Source organism: Strigops habroptila, chromosome 6 (assembly GCF_004027225.2).
Source record: "Strigops habroptila isolate Jane chromosome 6, bStrHab1.2.pri, whole genome shotgun sequence".
Classification (NCBI taxonomy): domain Eukaryota; kingdom Metazoa; phylum Chordata; class Aves; order Psittaciformes; family Psittacidae; genus Strigops; species Strigops habroptila.
Window position 1 is genome coordinate 67,971,553 of NC_044282.2, and position 21,121 is coordinate 67,992,673.

At 41.8% G+C, this 21,121-nt stretch overlaps 1 protein-coding gene across 2 annotated transcripts in view; it reads right to left on the reverse strand.

Moving 5' to 3' along the window:
- MACROD2 (mono-ADP ribosylhydrolase 2) overlaps window positions 1–21,121 on the reverse strand; it is an 886,338-nt gene that overhangs the window by 20,147 nt on the left and 845,070 nt on the right. For both annotated transcript variants that reach the window (XM_030489748.1, XM_030489749.2), the window contains exons 14-16: window positions 20,875–20,952; window positions 20,188–20,262; window positions 19,503–19,598 (exon numbers count right to left, since the gene is read on the reverse strand). In XM_030489748.1, the coding sequence (XP_030345608.1) occupies window positions 19,503–19,598; window positions 20,188–20,262; window positions 20,875–20,952 (249 nt within the window). The remainder of the gene's footprint in view (window positions 1–19,502; window positions 19,599–20,187; window positions 20,263–20,874; window positions 20,953–21,121) is intronic.

The window sequence follows — 21,121 nt, forward strand, 5'->3', positions numbered from 1 at the left end:
CTGCAGGCCAGGAGAAAGCAAGTGTCAGTACTGGCAGTCATGCGCTTGCTTCTTTTCCTTGCAGAAAGCCATTATGCAGTGTTTTCTAAAATTGTAAATGTTCTTTCTAGCTCACAATGGGAAACAACGCTAATATGCATCACAGGGTGTGAGATAAAATGTGTGGCGCTATTGTTGCCTTTGATTTGTCTTCCATTTATATCAGCTCTCAGTAAGAATTACACAAAGACAGAGCTGCAGATTTTGCTTCTCAACTTTGTCAAATTTCAGCCTTTGTTTGGTTCATAAATTCTAGGGTCTAACTAGGATGTTACATCAGAGGCAGGAATTTACATTTAGATAGCATAATGCAAAGAATACTAACAACCATAATCCTCTCCCCTCCAAACAGCTCCAGAGTACCCCCCAATTGACCTCAGCTTTATAAAACAGGGATCTGGGCTTATTTGTTTTAAGCTGAACATTTCTTTCTCTTTCTGCAGTAACCTAACATTCAGGGGGTTTATTTTTTTTTTTTTTTTTGGTGTTGTATTTGTTTCCTGCTCCCCCCTCTTTTCATTGACTCCCTGTGCTGCCCCTGACTTAGTCTCTCACTATGGAGATGGCTCCAGCTTGTACTGTGTAAAGAAGCCTGGGAAAAGACCCTGAGCACAGTGTGATAACTACAAGAGGAAGGCCACTTTGTTTTTTGTGAGATACCTGAAAAATTAGGTAGCAGGCACCATCAAGAACAGCTTTCTGATTGCAGGACACTTAAGAGAGACAGCTTTTCTTCTTTGGGACCCTACACAAGGACTCACTAGTCACGGGCAAGTGCATTAGAGCCACAGTAAATCACTCTGGAGAAGTCCTCAGTCAGGTTCATCAACTCTGACATGTACCAATGCTGATACCCAAGTCCAGTGATTTACCAGATGTGCAGCTCAGTCTAGGTGAAGAGGGCAGAGGGCTTTAGTTTTAATAACGCTTCCACTTACACAAGCTCATTGCCACTGTTTTATATGTGGCATGTGGCATTTCTGCGTATCCCACAGCACTGGCTGCTGCATTCTGGCTGACCTTCAGGACACCTCATTGTAATGAACCCATGTCAGCTGTCAATTATTAGGAGGATTTGGGGAGATGTTATGGACTTGCTCAACAGCTGTTGAGCTGGTCACTCTGGCAACTTTCTAAGCAGGAGAACAAGGGGTCAGAAATTTACTTTAGGTTTCACATATATAGGAGGCTTATTTGTATTAAAAGAAAGTGAATTCAAAAAGCAAGTTAGACCAAGGCTGGCTTACAACTAGAATCTTACTGCTACATTGGGTAAAAATTGGAGCAACTCATCTGAAAAGCTTAGGCACATTCTTTCCCTCAACCATCTTGGCTCCACTCCAAATTATTCAAGATTCCTCAAAGTCTCTTTATACCTCAAGGCACCAAACAGGAACTGGAGGCCAAAAATAAAAACCACATACCACAGAGTCTGAACAAAAGTCTTTAAGACAAAAAGGGGGGGGAGGAGGAAACTTTCACTTTTGACCCAATGTGTTTCTTATCAGAGACCATGCTTTCAAAAAGACCAGGATTTTTCCCTTTAGCACTGGAGATCGTAATCCCTCTCTCCATCAAACACTCTTTTAAGACAGAGGTTGTTCTAGATGCCAGCAGACATAGGTCAATATTTTCAAAAACAGGTGACTAATATTAAAAGCTCTTTAAAACAGAGTTTAGATCCTGATTTTCAAAAGCTCCAAGCACCCAGCAGCTCAAGCTGGCTTCAGAGGGTCTCACTTCATAAGGTGTTTGGAATGTGCTCAGTATTTCTGAAAATCAGGCTACCTATTTGGAATCTTAAAATGGACTTAAAAATTCAATTCTCCCTGCACTAAGGATGACACAACCTCTCTAACCCATGCTTAGAAAGCTCTGTGACATTCTAACTAACAATATGGCTTTTGCTTTCTTTTTCCCACAACAGAATTTACAGAACTACTAATAAACCCGGTGTCTATCATGAAAACTGGCAGACTCTTGAGTCTAACAAGATAACTATAATTTTCCTTGAAGCTATTGAGCAATTCTATAACATCTCCCCAAATCCTCTTTGTAATTGATGGCTAACATGGGTTCCTTACAATAAGGTGTCCTGAAGGTCAGCCAGAATACAGCAGCCAGTGCTGTGGAATACTCAGAAATGCCACATGCCATACAAAAGCACTGAAATCCAGGCTGGCACACTGCAGCACTTAGCTCTTCCCGTAATGCCATCCCCCTGCTACGGGGTGCCAGAAAACTTAAAGGCTTACGCTTGGGCTCTCAGAGCCAAAGTCAAGACCTCTACCAATTAAGCCACAAGAGAATAATTGTATTAGCAGTTGACAGCAGCAGACTTTTGTCCTGCTAAAGGAAGATGACAGGCACACATTAAAAGCACTTCCTCAAGCTAAACTCCTTCAGATTGCTGGATTTGGACCACGTTTTATGATTTATTCATAATGAAGAGCTTCTTAGCTCATGGACTTGCAGATGCCCAAAGCCTTTTCATTATAGTGCTTTCAACTACTCTGGGCTTAAAAAAAAGAAAAGAAAAAAAAAAAAAGATATTGATACAGTGGTACCACCCTTGGGTCAACCAACAGCAACATCTCCCCTCTTCTTCTCCCCTTGAATACCCACAGCTGGAAGACAACACAGAGCTTTTGCCAGCACATAGCACAAGGGGCAGAATTAGAGGCTACAGACGTCCACTATTTCTCATGGTCCAAGTCTGCAAGAATTTGTATGCCGGTGTAAGGATTGCCACTGACCACAGACTCCAGAAATGCCTCGGTGCCTGTTACTTTCATGAGAACTACTGAAGCTTTCAAAAGAATGCAAAAAGTGCTAATCCCCTGGTGCAAGTGACTTCAGCCTTGACAGACGTTTTCCCAGAGTCACAGATAAAACTGAAGGATTCAGTTATAAAGGATTAGGAGTGGTGTCACCTGGAATTAAGCCACTGGCCTTGAACCATGGTTTTGTTCAGCCCTGTCAATAGCAAATTTCACAATCTTAAAAACAAGGTTTACTGAATTTCTTTAAACATATCTATATCCTCTTGATTCCCTGAACAGGTTTAAAGGGGAGAAATAAGCCTTGTGTCTTAATGTTTTTTTTTAGTTCACACTGAATATCTGTGACAATGCTGAGAACTGATTGAAAATCTTATGAGGGTCCTAAGCACAGAGTAACACTGATCTCAGCCTGGTAAAACCTGCTGTAATTTAGGAGTATTGTGCGAAGCTAACTTTGACTTCCTACTGCGCACTACAAGTTGACAAGGAATTTGCATGGCAGAGGCTAACCTGCACTTACACAAGATAGCCACAGGTTTTTGGTTTGTTCAAGGAATATATCAATGCAAAAGTGCAACAGCTGAATAAAACAAAACCTTACTTAAGCCTCAAACATATCTCGAACATGGGGAAGGAGGAGGAGAGGGTAACTCTCCATGCCACGCCACGAAGTGCAGCACCTCACACAAGTTTTGGTTGCTTTACCTCCTGCCATCAAAGCTTGTGAAAGCGCTTGGTTTGGGCTGAACACTGACCGGGCAGTCGGCAGCAGCCCTGACACTGCGCCAAAGCCACTGCAACTCCTGTGTCCCGCAGGCGGCGGGTGGTCCTGCTGCACAGGGAGCTGACTGCAAAGGCACATGTGGAGTTGATCAAAATATTTCTAACAAAACCTTATCCTGAATCAAGTTACTTTTTCTTTTTTCTTAAAAAAAACCCAGATAGTTTTATGGGAAATGTCATGTTTTCAGGGAGTCATGCAAATGCAGCCTGAGAAGCCCAACACTTCCAGAGAAATGTTGCTGGCTCTTGCCATAACTATGAACTGAAGCTATCAGATTTCTGTTAAAAAAAACCCCAAAACAACTAAGGAAATGAGTATTTTTTGAATTTGTAAAAAAATTTCATGGAGGGAGGAAGAAGAGGGAAGTACTTCTGACTAGCTATCAGGAAGCTCCTGTGAGTGTGTGTATTGGTCATTCATGCAAGAAGTATTTCTGGCAGAGCTAAACAAGCTATTCTTTAACCAACTGAAGCTGGAGGAAGCCTGCTGGATATATGTATACAACAGCCGTACAGCTGTGTTGAGAAATCCATGAAATGGATGCTCCTACTGGGCTGATAAGCACTCAAAGCCATGAAATATAGGCCGTACCCTCCTTGGGTAGACACAACCATGTATGGCACCATGCACCACATTATCTCTTCAAGTTTAGGGACTGTGTGGCTATATGGCAGTAATGATTAATGATGATAGTAACAATACTAATGGTTAAAAAGATCCTGGTTATGCTTCTGCATGCTCCCTGTCAGCATGTTCCCTGTCAGCAAAATTCCTTTATACAGAGTAATTCATAACCCAAGAGACAACTTAATAGTGTACCTATTACAGCACAATAGAAAGTATAATGAAAATAGACCCAAATTAGAGCTCTCGGAGTTCAGTTTACCAACTCTTCACTCTCAAGGCACATCTGCTATAGCAAGCTTGAAAGTTCAGCTCCATTTTATTTCTGCCTGTCCTCAGGTTTACCAATGCTGAATTAATGCAGCTCCTTCTGGAGCTCAAACACGAAAGAACTCTGCAAATAGCTGAAAGAAATGATAAGGACTCCAGGTGACACAGATCACATACTGTACACAGAATTACTTTCCCAGAGTGAGCCCATGTAGCAGCATTTTGTGACATTCATCATTAAAGTTCAGTCCTTGGAGTGCTGCCATTGTGGTCATGCGCAGCCAGCTCTACGCTGCTAGAGTGGAGCTTATATCCAAAGGCCATCCCTCCTGAGGGCAGCGCAAAGTGATTTGAATATCAGGCCTCAGGAAAGGCGGTTTTCAATCCTTAGCTGGTTTTATTTCAAACAGTCTTTCAAGGGCTGCTAGTGGGCCAATCAGTTTAAGTGTGTGATGGTTTATAGCAACAAAACTGTGAAGTCTCCAGAAACTAGAAACCAGTGGAATGTGGAAAAAGAGTTGCCTTCTTGCCAGAACAAAATCTCTGGTAATAGATAGTGTTGGATCAAAGACAAAGTGTTTTGCAGAAACACAGAACTTTCAAGTCTTGTCACGAAGGCTGTGGGGGCTGCTGGGTGGCAGCCTCTCTGGTGTCCTAGGCTGGACCAGATTCCTGCTATGGACATCTCCTCACAACTCTGATGTATTCCCCATGTGGGGACACACACCGCCAGCAGCAGGGCTGCTCAGTGAGCCACTGGGGAGTCCTGGCTGCTTGGGGCAATGCCTGCTCAGCAACTCCCAGCAGCAAGGCAGCAAAAGGACAAGCGAGACAGTAATTGTGAAGTGTGTCCAGCAATTTGTACCTGTTGCAGTTGCTCTCGAAGGGTTAGAGCTCGCTCCTTCATTTCCAAAGCCTGCAGCAGGCCTGACTACTTCAAGCTATCAGACAGCACTGGGACACAGTAAAGCACAGAGCAGCCTCAATTGGTGTGTTTCTTTCTGCATAAACATCCTTTGGGTCCCGAGGTCTCTGCCCAAAGACTCTTCCACCTCCCAGTCAATTAAGAGAAAGTGCAAAATACCAGAAAAATCGCATTTCCCAGCAATTTTGATAAACAAAGTATATAACCAGCTACTTTAAAAGCAGACTTTGAAATGCCACTGGCTTGCTTCGTTCTGAGCACATTCCCAGGGAGAATGTCAGGTCGCATAACTCATTTGTTATCTTTACACAGAGGAGCTCCACTAAGCACCAGCCATCATAAAAATACTCTCATTCCTTTCTGTGGAAAACAAATAGAAAAGAAAAATACAGCATCTCGCTTAAAAAAAGCCAGTTAGCACTTCAAAGTTTACCACATGGTCTGTAAATAGCAATGTCAATACACCGGGGAGCTGCACTCCTCTTTGTTTAACGACAGCCTGAGTTACTGAAATGGAGGTAGCAATGTTACAGGCCTTCCCAGTGACACAAAACTACATTGTGCATTCATTTAGACACACTCTTCATATTTTATTCCCCTCAATGGCTTGAAAAATACCAAGAATTGGAATAGCATAAGAAGAGCATTTCAATTTAGCCTTATATAAAGCACTGCTCTCCTCTGGGCAGTGTGCACCCAGCAACATCGACTTTACACATACCATGAAGGGGAGGGTTAGGGAGAAAACTGCAGTAATTGAGGTCACGTCCTCCGTGTTTGTGAGGAAATCCCCTCCCACGTTTTTCCATCATCTCCGGACACTTCCATGTATTTATAGCCGGCCATTTTAACTGTATCTAAGTATTTATCTCCCAGGTGCCTAAATTAGCACGTATTTAACTCTCATGATGCAAACACGTGATGGCTGGGTGCTCTCATTTGCCTGTGAATGCCAAACACAAGCCACTGAATTCAATTATGTGGCAAATGTCCACAGGTACCTCTGAGGTATCTGACACCCCACACAAAATCTGTGCTTCACATGCTTAAACAGCTCTCTCCCATGCTTTATAGGGAGGGAAGGAAGAAGGGGAAGAGTTGTATTTTGGGGTTTTTTAAATCTCATTTGCAGTCGTACCACTAAAGCTCGGAGATTAATAATAAAAGTGCGTATGTGACAATGCAGAAACAAATGCTGTTCAATGTCAAACACAAAGCAAGATGCAAATTCTTTTTTTCTGTTAATTAACCAAGCTTTCACCTCAACTGCTCTGATCTGTAAATAAAGCTCACAAGATAGATTCAAACAAGTCTGGGAATTAAGCAAACAAAAACTCCCCCCAAACCTAAACCAAAATACCCCAACCCAACAGTCTCCTAGCACTAGGTTAGCTAATTATGTTTGCCATTTGTTATTCAGAGGGACCTAAACAGACTAAAACAGGTTAAAAGCAACAGCACTCAGGCACTGTTCAAGGGGCTCTGAATGCCACCAGCCATCAGACACTGCCGAACACTGCCAAGAAACAAGAGGCATCCCTGACTATTTTGAGAAGTAAGAATGGGGAAGGAAAGATGGGCGGAAGGATGGATGGGAAGACAGACAGACGGAAGGAAGGGACAGAAGAAAGAACAAACGACTGGTCCCCGAGGCTAAATAACATTGCATTCTCCTGCTGCTATGCCTAGCCTCTAAGGGTTTGCTTTCCAAGCTCTTTATTGAAATTGTTCAGGTCCTTAACTGATCTCCTGGGGGGCGAACTGGAGAGAGCTGAAAAGCCTTAAGCTAATTAAGCATGGCTGAGACATGCTTGATGAGATGGGAAAAACACAAAGCTTTTGAAAGGGTGAAAAATCTGCGACCATCTGGTAGTGGTGCTGCAGAGAGAAGAAAGAGGAAGGACAAAGGGGCAGCTCTCCACAGCGGGGAGGTACAGGACTCCTTTAATTACTGGGTCACTGAGACCATTACTGCTCCAAACATCGGTGAAAGCCTGCAAAACAAGCTTAGGAGGCTCAGCAAAAACAACAGCTCTTAGCAAGAAAAGCATCTGCAAGAAAGTGAATCAGACCAGCTTTCCCCAAGATACATCCGCTAATTAGAAATGATAGCTAATAGATGGGGGCAGAGAGGCCCCCGGATCAGAACAAGACTTTTTGCAGTGACCTCTCTACCTGTCTCCTCCGACTGTTGTTCTTCAAGCCCTGCAGATGGTGCTCGCTTTAAATTAATACAACCCCACCAGCCAGAAGGAAGCTTCTGTTGTACTTGGCAATACAGGTGAACAGCCTGCATTTAGGTTCCAAAATGAATGCCCCAGGTGTTTCATCAATATGGCAAGCAGCTGATGTGCTCCAGCCTCTTCAGGCCTGGTTAAGGCTCATCTGTGTTTTCTCATCTCGAAGACCGGCTAGAGAAAATCACAGCACTCAGAGAGCAAACTTTGCACACCGGAGAAAAATCTGAGCTATCTTTGCTCTAAATGCCTTTGTCAGCCATGAGCTGCAAAAGAGCCAGTGTGATCCAAATGAAGAGCTCTCCCCTGCCTTCTCCTCTCAAATGAGCTGGATACAGCCACGGCTGAGTACAGGTGCAGGATAGCAAAGAGCAAGCTGGTTTCCACACCAGAAGCTGTGAGCAAACCCTTGCCAAAAAGCAGCGCTATGCTAACTCTCGCTTTGGGATGTGAATACATGCAGCTGATTTCCTTCCCTCCCACACGCAGATTCTTCTCCAACTATTTCGGCTGTGTGCTGTGATCCAGTCAGATTCACAAGCTGAGCAAGAACCGGCTATATCCATCCTTGGATTGAAGGCCTCATTAAAAGAAGGAAGCAGTACCGACAATCTAAAGCAATGCACTGCCCTGCGGTCTCCAGCATCAGATATAAAACCTAGGCCTTGACTACATGTGGTCATTAAATATCCCGAAGCAGATGTGATAAGAACAAATGGCATTAACCCCATTCTTTGGCCAAATCTCGATGTGAATATCTCTCCACTAGGCTCCCCTGGAAGGTTCATCTGGAAAGAGTTCCTGTGTCTTAAACTATCACACTTTTAATTCAGTACTGTTAAACATTGGCTGCATTTAATGCCAGAGGGAACAGTTTCACAAGCAGATTCTGTGATCTCTGTATATATCAGTTTCTAAGCTAACTCGGATTCCTTTAGGTAGGTACCGGATATATACGTATTTCTTATCATCTGCTTTTCATGCTCACACACTTCAAGAGCCAGCTGGATCTGTGAGAAAAACTGCATCCAGAAAATCTATTCCCTTCCATGTCCTATGTAATGCTGGAAGCAATCAATATTAAAAATATTGTTTAAGGACTTCTTTTTTCTTTCTTTAAGCAAACTTGCCCATGTTGCAGTGCCAGGAAATTCAAGATCAAGCTAAAAAAGCATCTAAACTTTTGGATGCTTACCTGAAAAGCAGCTGTGTTCCAGCTGGTCCTTGATGCTGTGGAGGGCTGCAGTACCACTGTGTGGTTACTAAGTCATCTGCTGTAGACCATGCAGTTCAAGACTCAGGTTTGTATGTGCAAGCAGATTTACGGTGAGACAGGCATTAAGAAAAAAGACAATTGCCTAAATTTGTATTTATACAATTGTACAAATTTTTGTGTAAAAAGACAATTGCCCAAAACAGCTGTAATTACTACACACTGGACAGTTACTACTTTGGAATCCAAGAGATAAGACAAACCACAGAAGATGCCAGTATTGCCACTCCAAGACCAGTGGGGGTGTTGTTAGCTACACTCGTGTAAGAGGAACTGTAAAGTATCTGCTGTCCCAAGGAGGAGGCCCCAGAAAATGAGGGCACAACTCTGGTCTCTTTTGGAGATCCACCTTTGTAGACCAATGTGACCACCAGAGAGGAGCTCCTGATATCCAAAGGAAGGACTGGATGTGGTGGTAGGAAACACATCGAAACACTGAATGCACAAGGTGAGATGCCAAGAGGCAGGGCCAGGACTGAACAGAGACACAATTGCAGGAGCCATGCAAAACTCTGAGCCACGAGTATCCAAACCCGAATGAGGGAAAGGGACTGTACCAGTGCTTACCACTGGCCTCATGCCCTGGTGATCAGAGCATGCTGGAAATCAATCTGAATTTGAGTCCCTCTCCATGCTGGAAGGGGTCAACCCCCGACCCTAGTGATCCCTGCAAAGCAGCCATGAAGGAAAGCCCCTTCCATCGCTCCCATGCACACCACCGACAAGAACGTGTGACCTGCAGAGCTCGTTCACACTTGGAAAAGATCAAAACAAAAGGCAGTTTAGCTACTGTACCCAAGTCCTGCTCATCTTTCCATCCTCTCCAGACCAGCTGAGTCCCGGGCTGATGGAGGCACCATGCTCAGCACCCCAGAGAGGGGGAGATGCTAAGACACAACGCTACCAACTACCTCCCTGTTCAGTTTGTGAGCTTTTCTGTTAATCTTCCCTGTTGCCTCGACAGCTGGAAGAATCAGGCAATTTAATTTCCTTGAATTGAGCTGCTGGAGTTAGGTACTGATTTTTCAGCACAGAGACATCTTATTTTGAAGCACCTGAGGTATCTCCATTTGCACTCATTTGACACTTTTGTGCTACATTTCAGGCTGACAGATCATACAAACACATCCAGCAAATGTGTTTTAACTGATGAAACATCTTGTAACCATGATAGCATTTGGCCACAAATTGGGAATCTCAGTTTCTTCCAGGCACTGAGACAGTGACTTTGCCACCCTGACCCCCCAGCTGTATACCACTGTTAGCTGTAACCAGGGGGCAATGGAGAAAAGATTATTGACTTTTTCTTCTCAGAATCCAGAACACAGTTTAACTGATTTTCTATCCAGGTAAGAATGGTATAGCCTGTAAGTGACTGCTTATTTCCTCCACAGAGAAGATGTTGAACATATAAGCATGCTGTCTTTCAAGGGCTGTCAAGTAATGTAGGTATTGAGTGTTTTTTGACAGGATGCTGTAAATGGAATAAAGGCATTTTTGGCTTCTGCAGTAGCTATGCTTATTGGCAGAGCTATGCCCTTCACACTAGTGACTGGGGAACAAACAAACAAACAAGACTCCACCTCTGCAAAGGGGAGCAGTGAGACAAAAGGTTTATGCATCCCAACATTTCAGTTGCTCACAGACTGCCTATAGCCACAACTCAAAGTGCATCGTCCAGGGCACCTGCTTTGCTGGACTGGTTTAATTGCAGCTACGAACACATTCACAACACACAGGAGTGCTCCAGGGAAGGACCTCCAGAGCTCATGCAAGACCATAAAAAGGAGATGCTGAAACCTTCTGTTAAATAATAGGAAGTCCCAAAGAGATGCACTCTTGCACCATTATGTTGAGATACCACTACTGCATGATAAAAATACAGTTGCACTCAGAGAGATGTAGGAGGCAAGACTAAATGCTAGCTTCCTCCCTGGCACATCATTCACAGTGACTAGAGATAGGGTCAGCTTGGGCTGCTGGGCTAATGCTATGGGCCAGGTATACTGGTGGTGACCTCACACGCTCATCTGGAGGCGAAACGCGATGAAAGCCAACCAAGCAGAGGAAAACTGTTCCAGATGGCAAGATCTGCTCGAGAGAACACTCACCTGTCAACTGCATTAGGAAAAGGCGAGGGGACAGAAAATCCGCTGCCAAAAAATTACAGGTAACAGGCAGAAAAAAGGAAGCAAAAATCCAGAGGTATGAGGAAAGTGTAATGCTTAAAGAATAAGACTGGGTGGGATTTTTCCTGCTCCAGTCTGCAGTAGTGAGAAGCAGATTTAATCTCACTTCAGGTCATGACCTGTCAAGGCAACCTCTGCTTTATAAGTTGTAGACACATCTTCCCCCTCACTGTCCCTCCTTGTACAGCACTGACCTTCTCCAACTGCCAGGAGCAAGGGCACCTATGAAGCCATGGTGCACCTCCCTGGCAGAGCCAACACCGTGGGATGTGCAGAAGAGAAAACAGGGCAGAGCTGAATCAAAAATTGTGCCTCCTGACCCCCCGATAGTATCCAGAGGGAGCAAATGCCACCCTTCCCATACGAGAACAAAGTTAACTACTCACCCACACCATTTGGCACAACTACAGCGAAGCGACAATGTTGTTCCACTGGTGCCTCAAAAGAACAAGTGAGGGAATCTTTTGCTCCTAGGACATATGCTGCTTTCTTTGAATTTGTTCCTGTTCTGTACTTGAAATAAGGGGAGATTTAGATTAAACATGAGGAAAGAAGTCTTCACTATGAGGGTGGTGAGACAATGGCACAGGTTGCCCAGAGAAGCTGTGGCTGCCCCATCCCTGGCAGTGTTCAAGGCCACGTTGGATGGGGCTTGGAGCAACCTGGTCTAGTGGAAGGTGCCCCTGCCCATGACAGGGGGGTGGAACTAGATGAGCTTTAAGGTCTCTTCCAACCGAAACCATTCTATGATTCTAAAAATGACAGTTCTCACAAATCATCCCCTCCCCACTCCCATTGCTTGTGCTTTTTTCCACAGGTAGTTATGTCCACACTCCACTCAATTTCATGAAAATCACTGGCTAAGTGCAGTTTCTTTCACCCTAAGTGTGTGGCCATTTGTGTTTAGGAAATAGGTATAAACCAGTGCAACAACCTGGGCAGCATGGTACATCCGTAGGTAACATGACCAAGGGGGAGCACAGAATTTCCAGTTCCCAGTGGCAGCTAAGCTGGAACTGTGCATATTCTGTCATAAAAAAAACTTTACTAAAAGAGGTAGGATTCCAAAATCAATCAATGCATAACAAAATGAAGCCTCCTTTTGTAGCAGACAGAGCACTAGAACATAAAATCTGTCCGCAAGGGATCAAATTCTTTCCTTGTGTAGCTCCCTGCACTCCATCAGTGTGCTGGACGTGTTCTAATTTAAGACTGAAGTTCTTACTGTCACAAACAGGAGTTAAGCCCACTGTTCAGACGCCTCTGTAGCTGTATAGTATATTTTAAAATGGTGCCATTTCTCTGGAGGTGCTAAATCTAATTTCCAGATATACTGTTAACTCTGATGCCATCTGTAACAGTGCAGTCCTTGGCCAGTGAGCCCTACTTTTTCAATATGTTACAGGAAAACGTTTCTAAGATGTCAGTGCCTCTCCCATATTCCTTTCACTTATTCCTTGGGTGCTATTTGAGATGCTTTGAAAGAGATGTGTTTCGTTTGCATAAGGCAACACTGCTCTCTGGAGATTTGAGCTAAACCCAAAGCCTAGTAGACTTGGACACCACCACATGAATATGGATCCCATTATCTTTCCAGTTTTCATATGCTAAGAGGGCATTATCAGTGTCTTAAAGCTCTTTAAGCCTTGTAGCTCCCAAGTACAAAACATATAACATCATGTAATACTATTACAAACATATGAGGACTTAAAATGACTTCATAGCATCTGCTTTTCAGTGGGATTTCATGACTTTATATTTTTTTGGCATTCCTACCATGGAAAATAAAAATGAAAACAGTACTTCAAAATATTCCATTAAAAATATCTAGTTTCTCCTCCAGCTTCTCAGAGGATTTTTTTTTTTTTTTTTAATTTCTTTTTATTTTCTGGATATGGAAAAGAGTTCTAAAAATTATTTTACTTGGTTTAACACGGAGTGTGTTTCAGTGCTATAACGTGGGTTAATTAAACTAAACAAAGGCTGCATTGTCAACACTTTCAGCAAGTACAAAGAGATGATATTTTAAAATTAAATAAAAACTGCCAATTCGTAATAGTATTTCTGTTCTGCTTACTGAAAATGAAATGAAGAAAGCAATCAAATGCACAGAATAAACCTTAAGCACTATCATTGTTAAAGTATTCCCTTCTCTTGTTTCTTGTTTTCTTTTCTTTTGGCTTTTGTCTTGTACTCTTACCATCATGCCTGATAACATAAAGTGACTGTGACAGCAGGCAAAATGTTTAAGCTGAAAAATTCCTTATGTTTTCTATTTTTTATTAGAAAAGCACACACACACAAAAAACGTATCATTTGTCATTGAAAGAGATGAAAAATAATTAAAACTTTAAATTGATCTTGCCTTACCTATTCTTCACATACATCCAGCCTAGAATCTGATATATGGAGAGTAATAAAAAGAAACAGATTCCTCCTGTGGCAGGGAAAAAATATGACTTTTTCCCTGCCACGGGAGGCTGAAATCAGTATCTGGAGCAGACCACCGACAGTATAATAACCACCCTGTCCTGCCAATGCACAGTGCTGCACAGCGTCACCCAGGCAGCACTCCCAGGGAAGGCCTGCAGGACCTCTGTATCCCATTTCAATCCATCTCGGAGCCAGGGAAGAACATCATTTTGGGCAGAGTGTGCTGCCTGATGTGGTATAACTTCTACACTGACCTGTGCTTAGAAAATGAGGGAACCCCATCACCTCCATGGTCTTGTGGTCCTTTGCCATCAGTCTAGCAATTGCTGATAGCACCTACCCTTTGCTGATGTAAGAGGCTGAAAATATCCCAGTTCAGAACTGACAAAGCCACCATGACTATAACCACGGACACTGGGACAGAAAAGCCTACTTCTCTTCCTGCAAGCTGCGCCATCCAAGTGGAGCACAGAACATGTTCACACAGAGCCACTCACAGGCAGGTCAGCTTCACCTGTCTTCAGCTTTTAACAGAGCTACCACAGTTCCTTACCCATGCAGGACATTTTAAGTGCATTCATGAAATTCAACATACTGTTTGCAAACTTCGAAGAAAAAGCCACCTCCCCTTCCAAAAGCAATCTTTAGGTTTCAAGGTTTCTTTTCCCTGCCTACAGTTATGCCCTTCGCTACTTCCACAAGGCATAGGAATTACCTGGATATATTTTTCTGCCACAGCTATAATGCCTTTAGAAGACCAAAGTGCTTTGCACTGGGAAATATAGACCAAACAGCCCTTGGGCCATCACAGATTGACTGCAGCAGGCTGACAAGCAGCATCTGGTCACAAAAGCTCCTCATCTGGCTGATATTGCATCTGCAAAGTTGACTTGAGTTTCGTGAAGTTCTCAAGAAAATAAAGGCATGTAAAGTGAGGCTTCTTAAAACCTAAAGGTATCTCCTGGATAAAGGCACTTGTTTGGCTTTTCAGTGATAACTGCGTACCTCCAACTCCTTCCAGTTAATTGGTTTGCAACAGTCCACCTCCCTGCAAAGCTTAGAGCTTTAGACATGCAAGTTTAAATACTCATTTGCAATTCTGTGTTCTACAGTACTTCCAGCATTTCTGCACAAGGTCCAAAGGTGAGCTTTTTTTCTTTGCCAAATATCAAATTTTTCTTTGCCATCAGAAGCAGATTTTAAAGACGTATTTCGTATTTAAGGCCAGACTATCCTGTAACAGCCCCCAAAATGTCATCTGATCCATTCAGTAAGGGTTGTTATCAAAGACCAAACAAAATGTATCTGATTTGGGATATTTAATCCTTTCTTCCTTGGGCAATTGAATAAAAGAAGTTGGAGCCTTTATACTAGATCTTCAGAAGCCACAACACTCCAAAATATCTTTGTATTCTTTTCTTTCCGATAAAGAAAATATCCTTCTAAAGATATGTAAGGAAGACTTTTTATATATATATATTTTTTTTTCCCCAAAATGTCTCATCCATCTCCACTTGAAGCTGAAAGAAGTTTGATTAAGAAATAATAGGTAGTTACAATTGCCATGACTCAAGAATAAAGATGCCAGATTTGTCCGAAAAGATCTTCCTCAAGAAGTATTTCATTTCTCTACAGCCACAATGTCATATCAAACCAAGTCATTATTTTGACATTATTTATGACTGTACCAATGCATGTAAAATCCTATAAATGCCTGAGACTGAAACTGTAAAAAATTGAGAGCTCTTTTCCTCCAGGTTTTGGAATATTTAATTCCCTCCAAGATTATGCCATAAAATTCTCTCTCTTGCTAAAGTACAGGTGGGTAAATTACTTGAAAATCCAGCTGTTTAAGTGAAGAATGGATGAAATGATGGCTACTAGTTACAGCTATTTATGTAATAAAGGTGAGCAAAACTGGACTTAGCTTGAACAGAAATTATGTGGAATTCAAGTTTACAGTAAAGAAGCACTGACCAGAAGACCAGGAAAGTAAATCACATATACTGCAAATGGTTTAAACCATGAAATCTCCCCCAGCCCATTGCCAAGCCTGCCCTAACAGTGCATGGTTCATACAGAGATAAATATGGTTAATACAGTTCCCTAAACATGGCATTCAAACAGGCTAAGAAATACTAATTGTAAAGGCTGTGTCCTGCTCTTAAGCAAAATCCCTGGAGACTTTAATATCCTTTTTATAGGCATTAATTATGGCATTGTGCTCCTTGATTGGGCTTCAGTAACAACCTGCTTCTGCATTTCTGGACTTGTCCAATGGAAAAAAAATGTGTCCTTTGCCCAGGGAGGATGCTACCCAAACACTCTAGATCTGTTTCTTGGGGAAAGAAACATGACAGGTCAAGCTTGAGTCATGTTTCAAACAGCACAATAAGACAAAGTATTTTACCCTGAATACAAGAGATCCAATAGAGAATTAGTGGCTATTTCTGCAGTGCTCTGGCAGAAATTCCACCCTTCAAAGAGTTAAGAAGTTTCCAGACATGATCAGTGAGGGAAATCATCATAACTAATGTCTTGATGAAGGGAGATGGAAAGAAGTGGGAAATAAAAAGACAGAGGGGAGAGCAGGCTCAAAGAAGGAATTGGCTACATATTCACACAAATAAATATGAGTTGTATTTCCATTTGCTGCAAATTGTGTTGTGGAAAAACTGGGCTGATTAAAACTACAATTAAATGCTGAATGTATGGTCATTACAACATGACAGGACTATTTCCAAGTGTACATATAAAGGGGCTGCTGAACAGTCTATTAAAACCATGTACACTTACCTAGTCAGCAAATAGGTCAGTGATCACCACTTACTCTGCTTTTTAATAAAGGGATTTGAGAATATTCCCTAATCTTATAAGAAACACAGATTTTCATTATTCTTTTGTGAACTAGAATGAGTGCATTATGGCAGCTGGAAAAAAATTAAAAAGGCATCTTAGTTTGTCTTTTTTCTTCAGTTGCTCCCTAGTAATACATAACCTTAAGTTACAGTAGGGGAAAAAAGGGAATAAATTGGCACATGCTTTATTTTATTACTGATTTTGGAAAAAGCAAAGGCAGCTTTTTATGAAACACACACAGTGCCTTACATTGTTAAATTCTTCAGGGTAATCTGGCTTGTTTCTTGCTGCTGGCAATGGGAAACAGTAGTGAGACTGCCAAGCTTTTGAGTCTTCGTTCCTCTGGGCTCCTGGTGTTCCAGAACCTCGAAAGCACCAGGATCCATGACTCCTTGGTAATAATGCACTATGGAGTGACCCTGGAGCTGTGAAGCCAAATGAGCTATGCAGAAAGGACTCTGCAAACTCTAAAATCCCCTCAAACACATAGATGAGCTGGTAGTAAAACTTGCACAGTTAGATCAGAAGTTTACCTGTGGTTTGTCAGAAGTTTGCAAAAACTGAGACACATCTCAAAACCAGCAAGAAACAGACGGTTTTTTCCATAGAAAAAGAGATCACTGAAAAAAGTCCTAGCACACTTCAAAGCCACAATCACTAACTGAGCAGAAATGTAGCTTTAGGTTGGAAAAGGGACTTTGATCTTTGTTGGTCATTTAGTGGTTTCCGCAGCTCCAGTGCTGGGGACAGCACAGGTCACAGATGACTCCCTGATGGTTCATGGTAAGAGAAAGAGAGGACAGAGGCAGCAATGTGCTACCCGTTGCTCCAGGCTGAGCTTGGTAACACAAAAAAAGGTAGAATAGAAAGACCAGGTAGTCTGCAGTTTAGTAGCTGCTATGTTTGGCTATGCATATACATCTAGTACAGGTCAAAACCACTTAAGATCCGTGTATTTCTATTTAATGGGACTAGCAGTCCCATGTTAGCTTTTTTCCCATGTGTTCTCAGACAAAAATATGCCATTTTATCATATGTCAAATATACTGTGGACTCTGCTGGAAAACTATTTAACTTAATTAGTTTATGAGGTAGCACTTGGGTTACATAAAATAATGTTACATATCTCTGTTTTATGCCAGGTAATCTATCTCCATTAACAGAAGTCTCTCCTTGGGGAATATATCTTGTTTTATCAGCCTGAAGTGCAGCTGATTTTCTTTTTTTTACCTCTCTTTGTCCAGATCCACCTTGCTTTGTGGCACATACAAACTCATGTGACAGAGTATGTGCCCACCAGAACTGGAAGCATCTAGCAAGACAAGTGCTGAGTGTGATCTACATGTTCTTATACCCGTAAGAATGGAGCAAAGTTAGGCCAGGCCTTGTTTTCCTTCCCTTCCCAAAACCCTGAAAAAGGAATAATTTATCTCCCCTGACCCAGAGACAGTATGTTTGGAAGAAGCTAAACAGAATATCTATGCAGTTACCCAAGTATCCTGCATGTAGCCTCAACACATCATCTCTTATCCCGGAACTGACTGAGAGCTCACTTAAATCAATGAGAGTTCTTCTACGAACTTCAACAAGCTTTGGATCAGATGAATCCTGCATAGGACCAGTAGGAACACTCCCAAGTAGGAACATGTTCCAAAATGCTTGGAAAGAACCTTTTAGTTAGTACTTGAACCTTTTAAATCAGGGGCAGGAAAAGTGCCAAGAACAACCCTTTTCTGACATTACCTTCTTTTCTTTAATGTCGCATATTTTAATAGTAGGTAGAGCAGATGGTGAAATATAATCTCTCCGCTGAGAACTAAATGACAGTCACTAGCTGTAGGGGACACTAAAGTATTAAAGAGAAGGAAATGTACAAATAATGAGAGTACATTTTGTCCAACTTGCTTTTGACGAGGCATAAAATAAAATGTAAATAATTTCTATTAGGAGGAAATTAACATAACAACGTTGGCATTTGCAATCGGAGTGAGTTTGTATTATGTAACCTGGATCTGCAACTGAGGTAGCACAGTATCATTCACCTGGATTTAAAGTAAGGATTGTATCAATTCTATTTTCACCAGCAGTAATAAAGCACAAAACCGATACCATTAACATGACTGATAATAAGAGAGAAGTGATTAGTCTCAACTTTGATAGGCAACTAACAAAAAAAAAGGAGGAGAGGAAATGTTGTTTACCTGTATATGAACAAAGAGGTTCTATTAACCTGGGTTTGCAGTGAAGAAAAGTGTCAATATTGCTAACACAGATTTGCAATTAAGTTGGTGTCAATGTGGCTGGAAAAGGAGTTCATAATTAGGATGACACAGTTAGTATTGACCTGAATTTTCAATAAAAATCAGGTCTGCGTTTTAATTTGGAACTGCAAAATACATCCCCATGCTCTACAAATGACCATATAATTATTAACTTGCAGTTACTTTACAATTAGCGAATTATTTACATAATATGCTATTCTTTATGTAACCAGGAGCCTGTTACAAATGGTGACCTGAATGCAGGGTTCCCAGAACTGTCTGACACTTAAAATGAAACTTTTAGATTTCTTTGCAGAAGCATTAAGGATTTAAATACTTAACTTCCAGAAAAATATTTCTGCTTCAGCAAGACTCTGTGTTCCTGCTCCAATACTGCTTTATTAGAATTACTAGTTTTAGTTAATTATTAGTTAAATTTCTATCAATGACCTTGCAAATAATTATCATACCCATTTATTGCAAATACTCTCGAAGCTCCCAGTGAACATGATCAAGAGGGTACTTAAATGGACATAAATTGGTTGTTTAATCAGCATTACACACTTCAATGCAGAAAACCAACAATGAGAAGATTATTTTAAAGTCACTTTAGAACCTGAGTGGGCACTTTTTTGCACTCGTTTTTCTATGTAAATCCAAGTCCAATATATCAAAACAACACTCAAGGTTAGGCAAAAAAGGATTTTTCTTAGGAAAAAAACAACCCATGCCTTTACGTCTCTTTCCTTGTTTCCTCACAATACAAAAGGAAAACACGAGCCCAGCTGCATTCTCTGTCTCCATCTATTTTATAAGTAGCCTCACCTCCTCCTTCTTCTTTTCCTCCTTCTTCTTTTTCCTCTGCACCATGAATCAAAGGCATCTCAACTTCTGTTGTTTCTTCTTGGTTCAACAATGGCTCTGAATAAATTTGATAAAAAAACGACATAAAAGGATTAATATAGACTAGAGAGCTTACCATTAAAGCACTGGCAGTGGAAAAGGATCCTTTTCCCCAAGAGTACAGATGCGAAAGCTGTCTCAGGGAATCCAAGGGCTGTAGTTGAAAGCAAGGCCTTCATCCTTCAGGATGCTGAGCTTTCTGGGACTTAGCACAAAACCCCCATATCCCGACTCCAAGCATGGTCCTTTACCAGGACTTGTTGCAATCTGAGACACACACATACTTACGTGTTTTGCTGGACTGGGGACAGAGCAGTCAGTGCTCTGAACACACAAGGCTGAAGTGCTTGCCATCAGGAATAAGAAATGCAATGTTGACTTCTTTAACAATCGCAGTCATTAAAAAGTCAACTTTTATCACTGAGAAGTCATAGATACTCCCCTGCTCAGGGTGGAATTTAGAGTTACCATAAGATCTGGCTCCACAGATTTAACTTGGTAGGTATACAGAAAGAAAGGTAACTTAAACACTATTGATAATAGCCAAGCAATAGCTACTGTTTCTGCCTGTTAATCTTGCTCTTTGGTTTCAAGGCATATGCAGTACCTTCTATTTCCATGCATGAGCTTTGGGAATCTGTCCCAGTTTTCATCTCCTCCTCTGCTAAAACATCCTGTTGTCCTGTTAACACAACAAATTGAAAATGACATCAGCATAACGGCTGCATGCAGGCAACAGCAAGTTCCTCAAAACAGGACACGAACCTAATATATAGCATGGTATTTCTCAGCCAAATACCACTTTTCTTCTATTAAATGAATAATGTTGAGCTTAGTTTATATGTGAAAATATCACTTAACAAACTCCAAGCATTAAGTATGAAATGTCTGGTCAAAACTGACCCTTGCATCACTTTTCTTCTTCTTCTGTCAGCCTTGACACACTGTTTCTTATAGGAGCTGTTGCAAAGCGCTTGCACTTGACAGTCATTTTAACAGAAGAACAGAATCACCCCACAGGCTTTTAGAACAACAAAAAGGAGGACAATAATAACAATGCAACAAACCTGGGATCAATATGGTTAAACACACATGTTTGGAGATAAGCGGCTTTTCCAGCAACATGAGATTACTGCACCACAACTGGTTGGCGCACAACCTCTAGTAGCCATCTAGTATTTTCTTAATGTGGTAGAGGTCAGGCTGAAACCCCTTGGATGCTGCAACTGGAAGAACTAAGGCTCTCAACTGGTTCGTTATCTCTATCTTTAAGAATTTTGATACAAAACTTTACCTTTGGCTTGATCTTGATCACACCCCATGGGATGAGCTGGGTCACTCTCCTGTGCGCCTTTGGAGTCTTTCAGGGAGTCTGAGGAAACAGCAAACAAACAAACAAATCCTGCAGCAGTTTTCATGCTGGAAAAGTCTGGTAGTTACTTCAGACACGGGCAGCCCTCAGGTGTTAGCTTCATATGCTAGAGACACTGACAGATTTTCTATCTGTTTATCCACACTGCTATATACTACAGAAGTATACT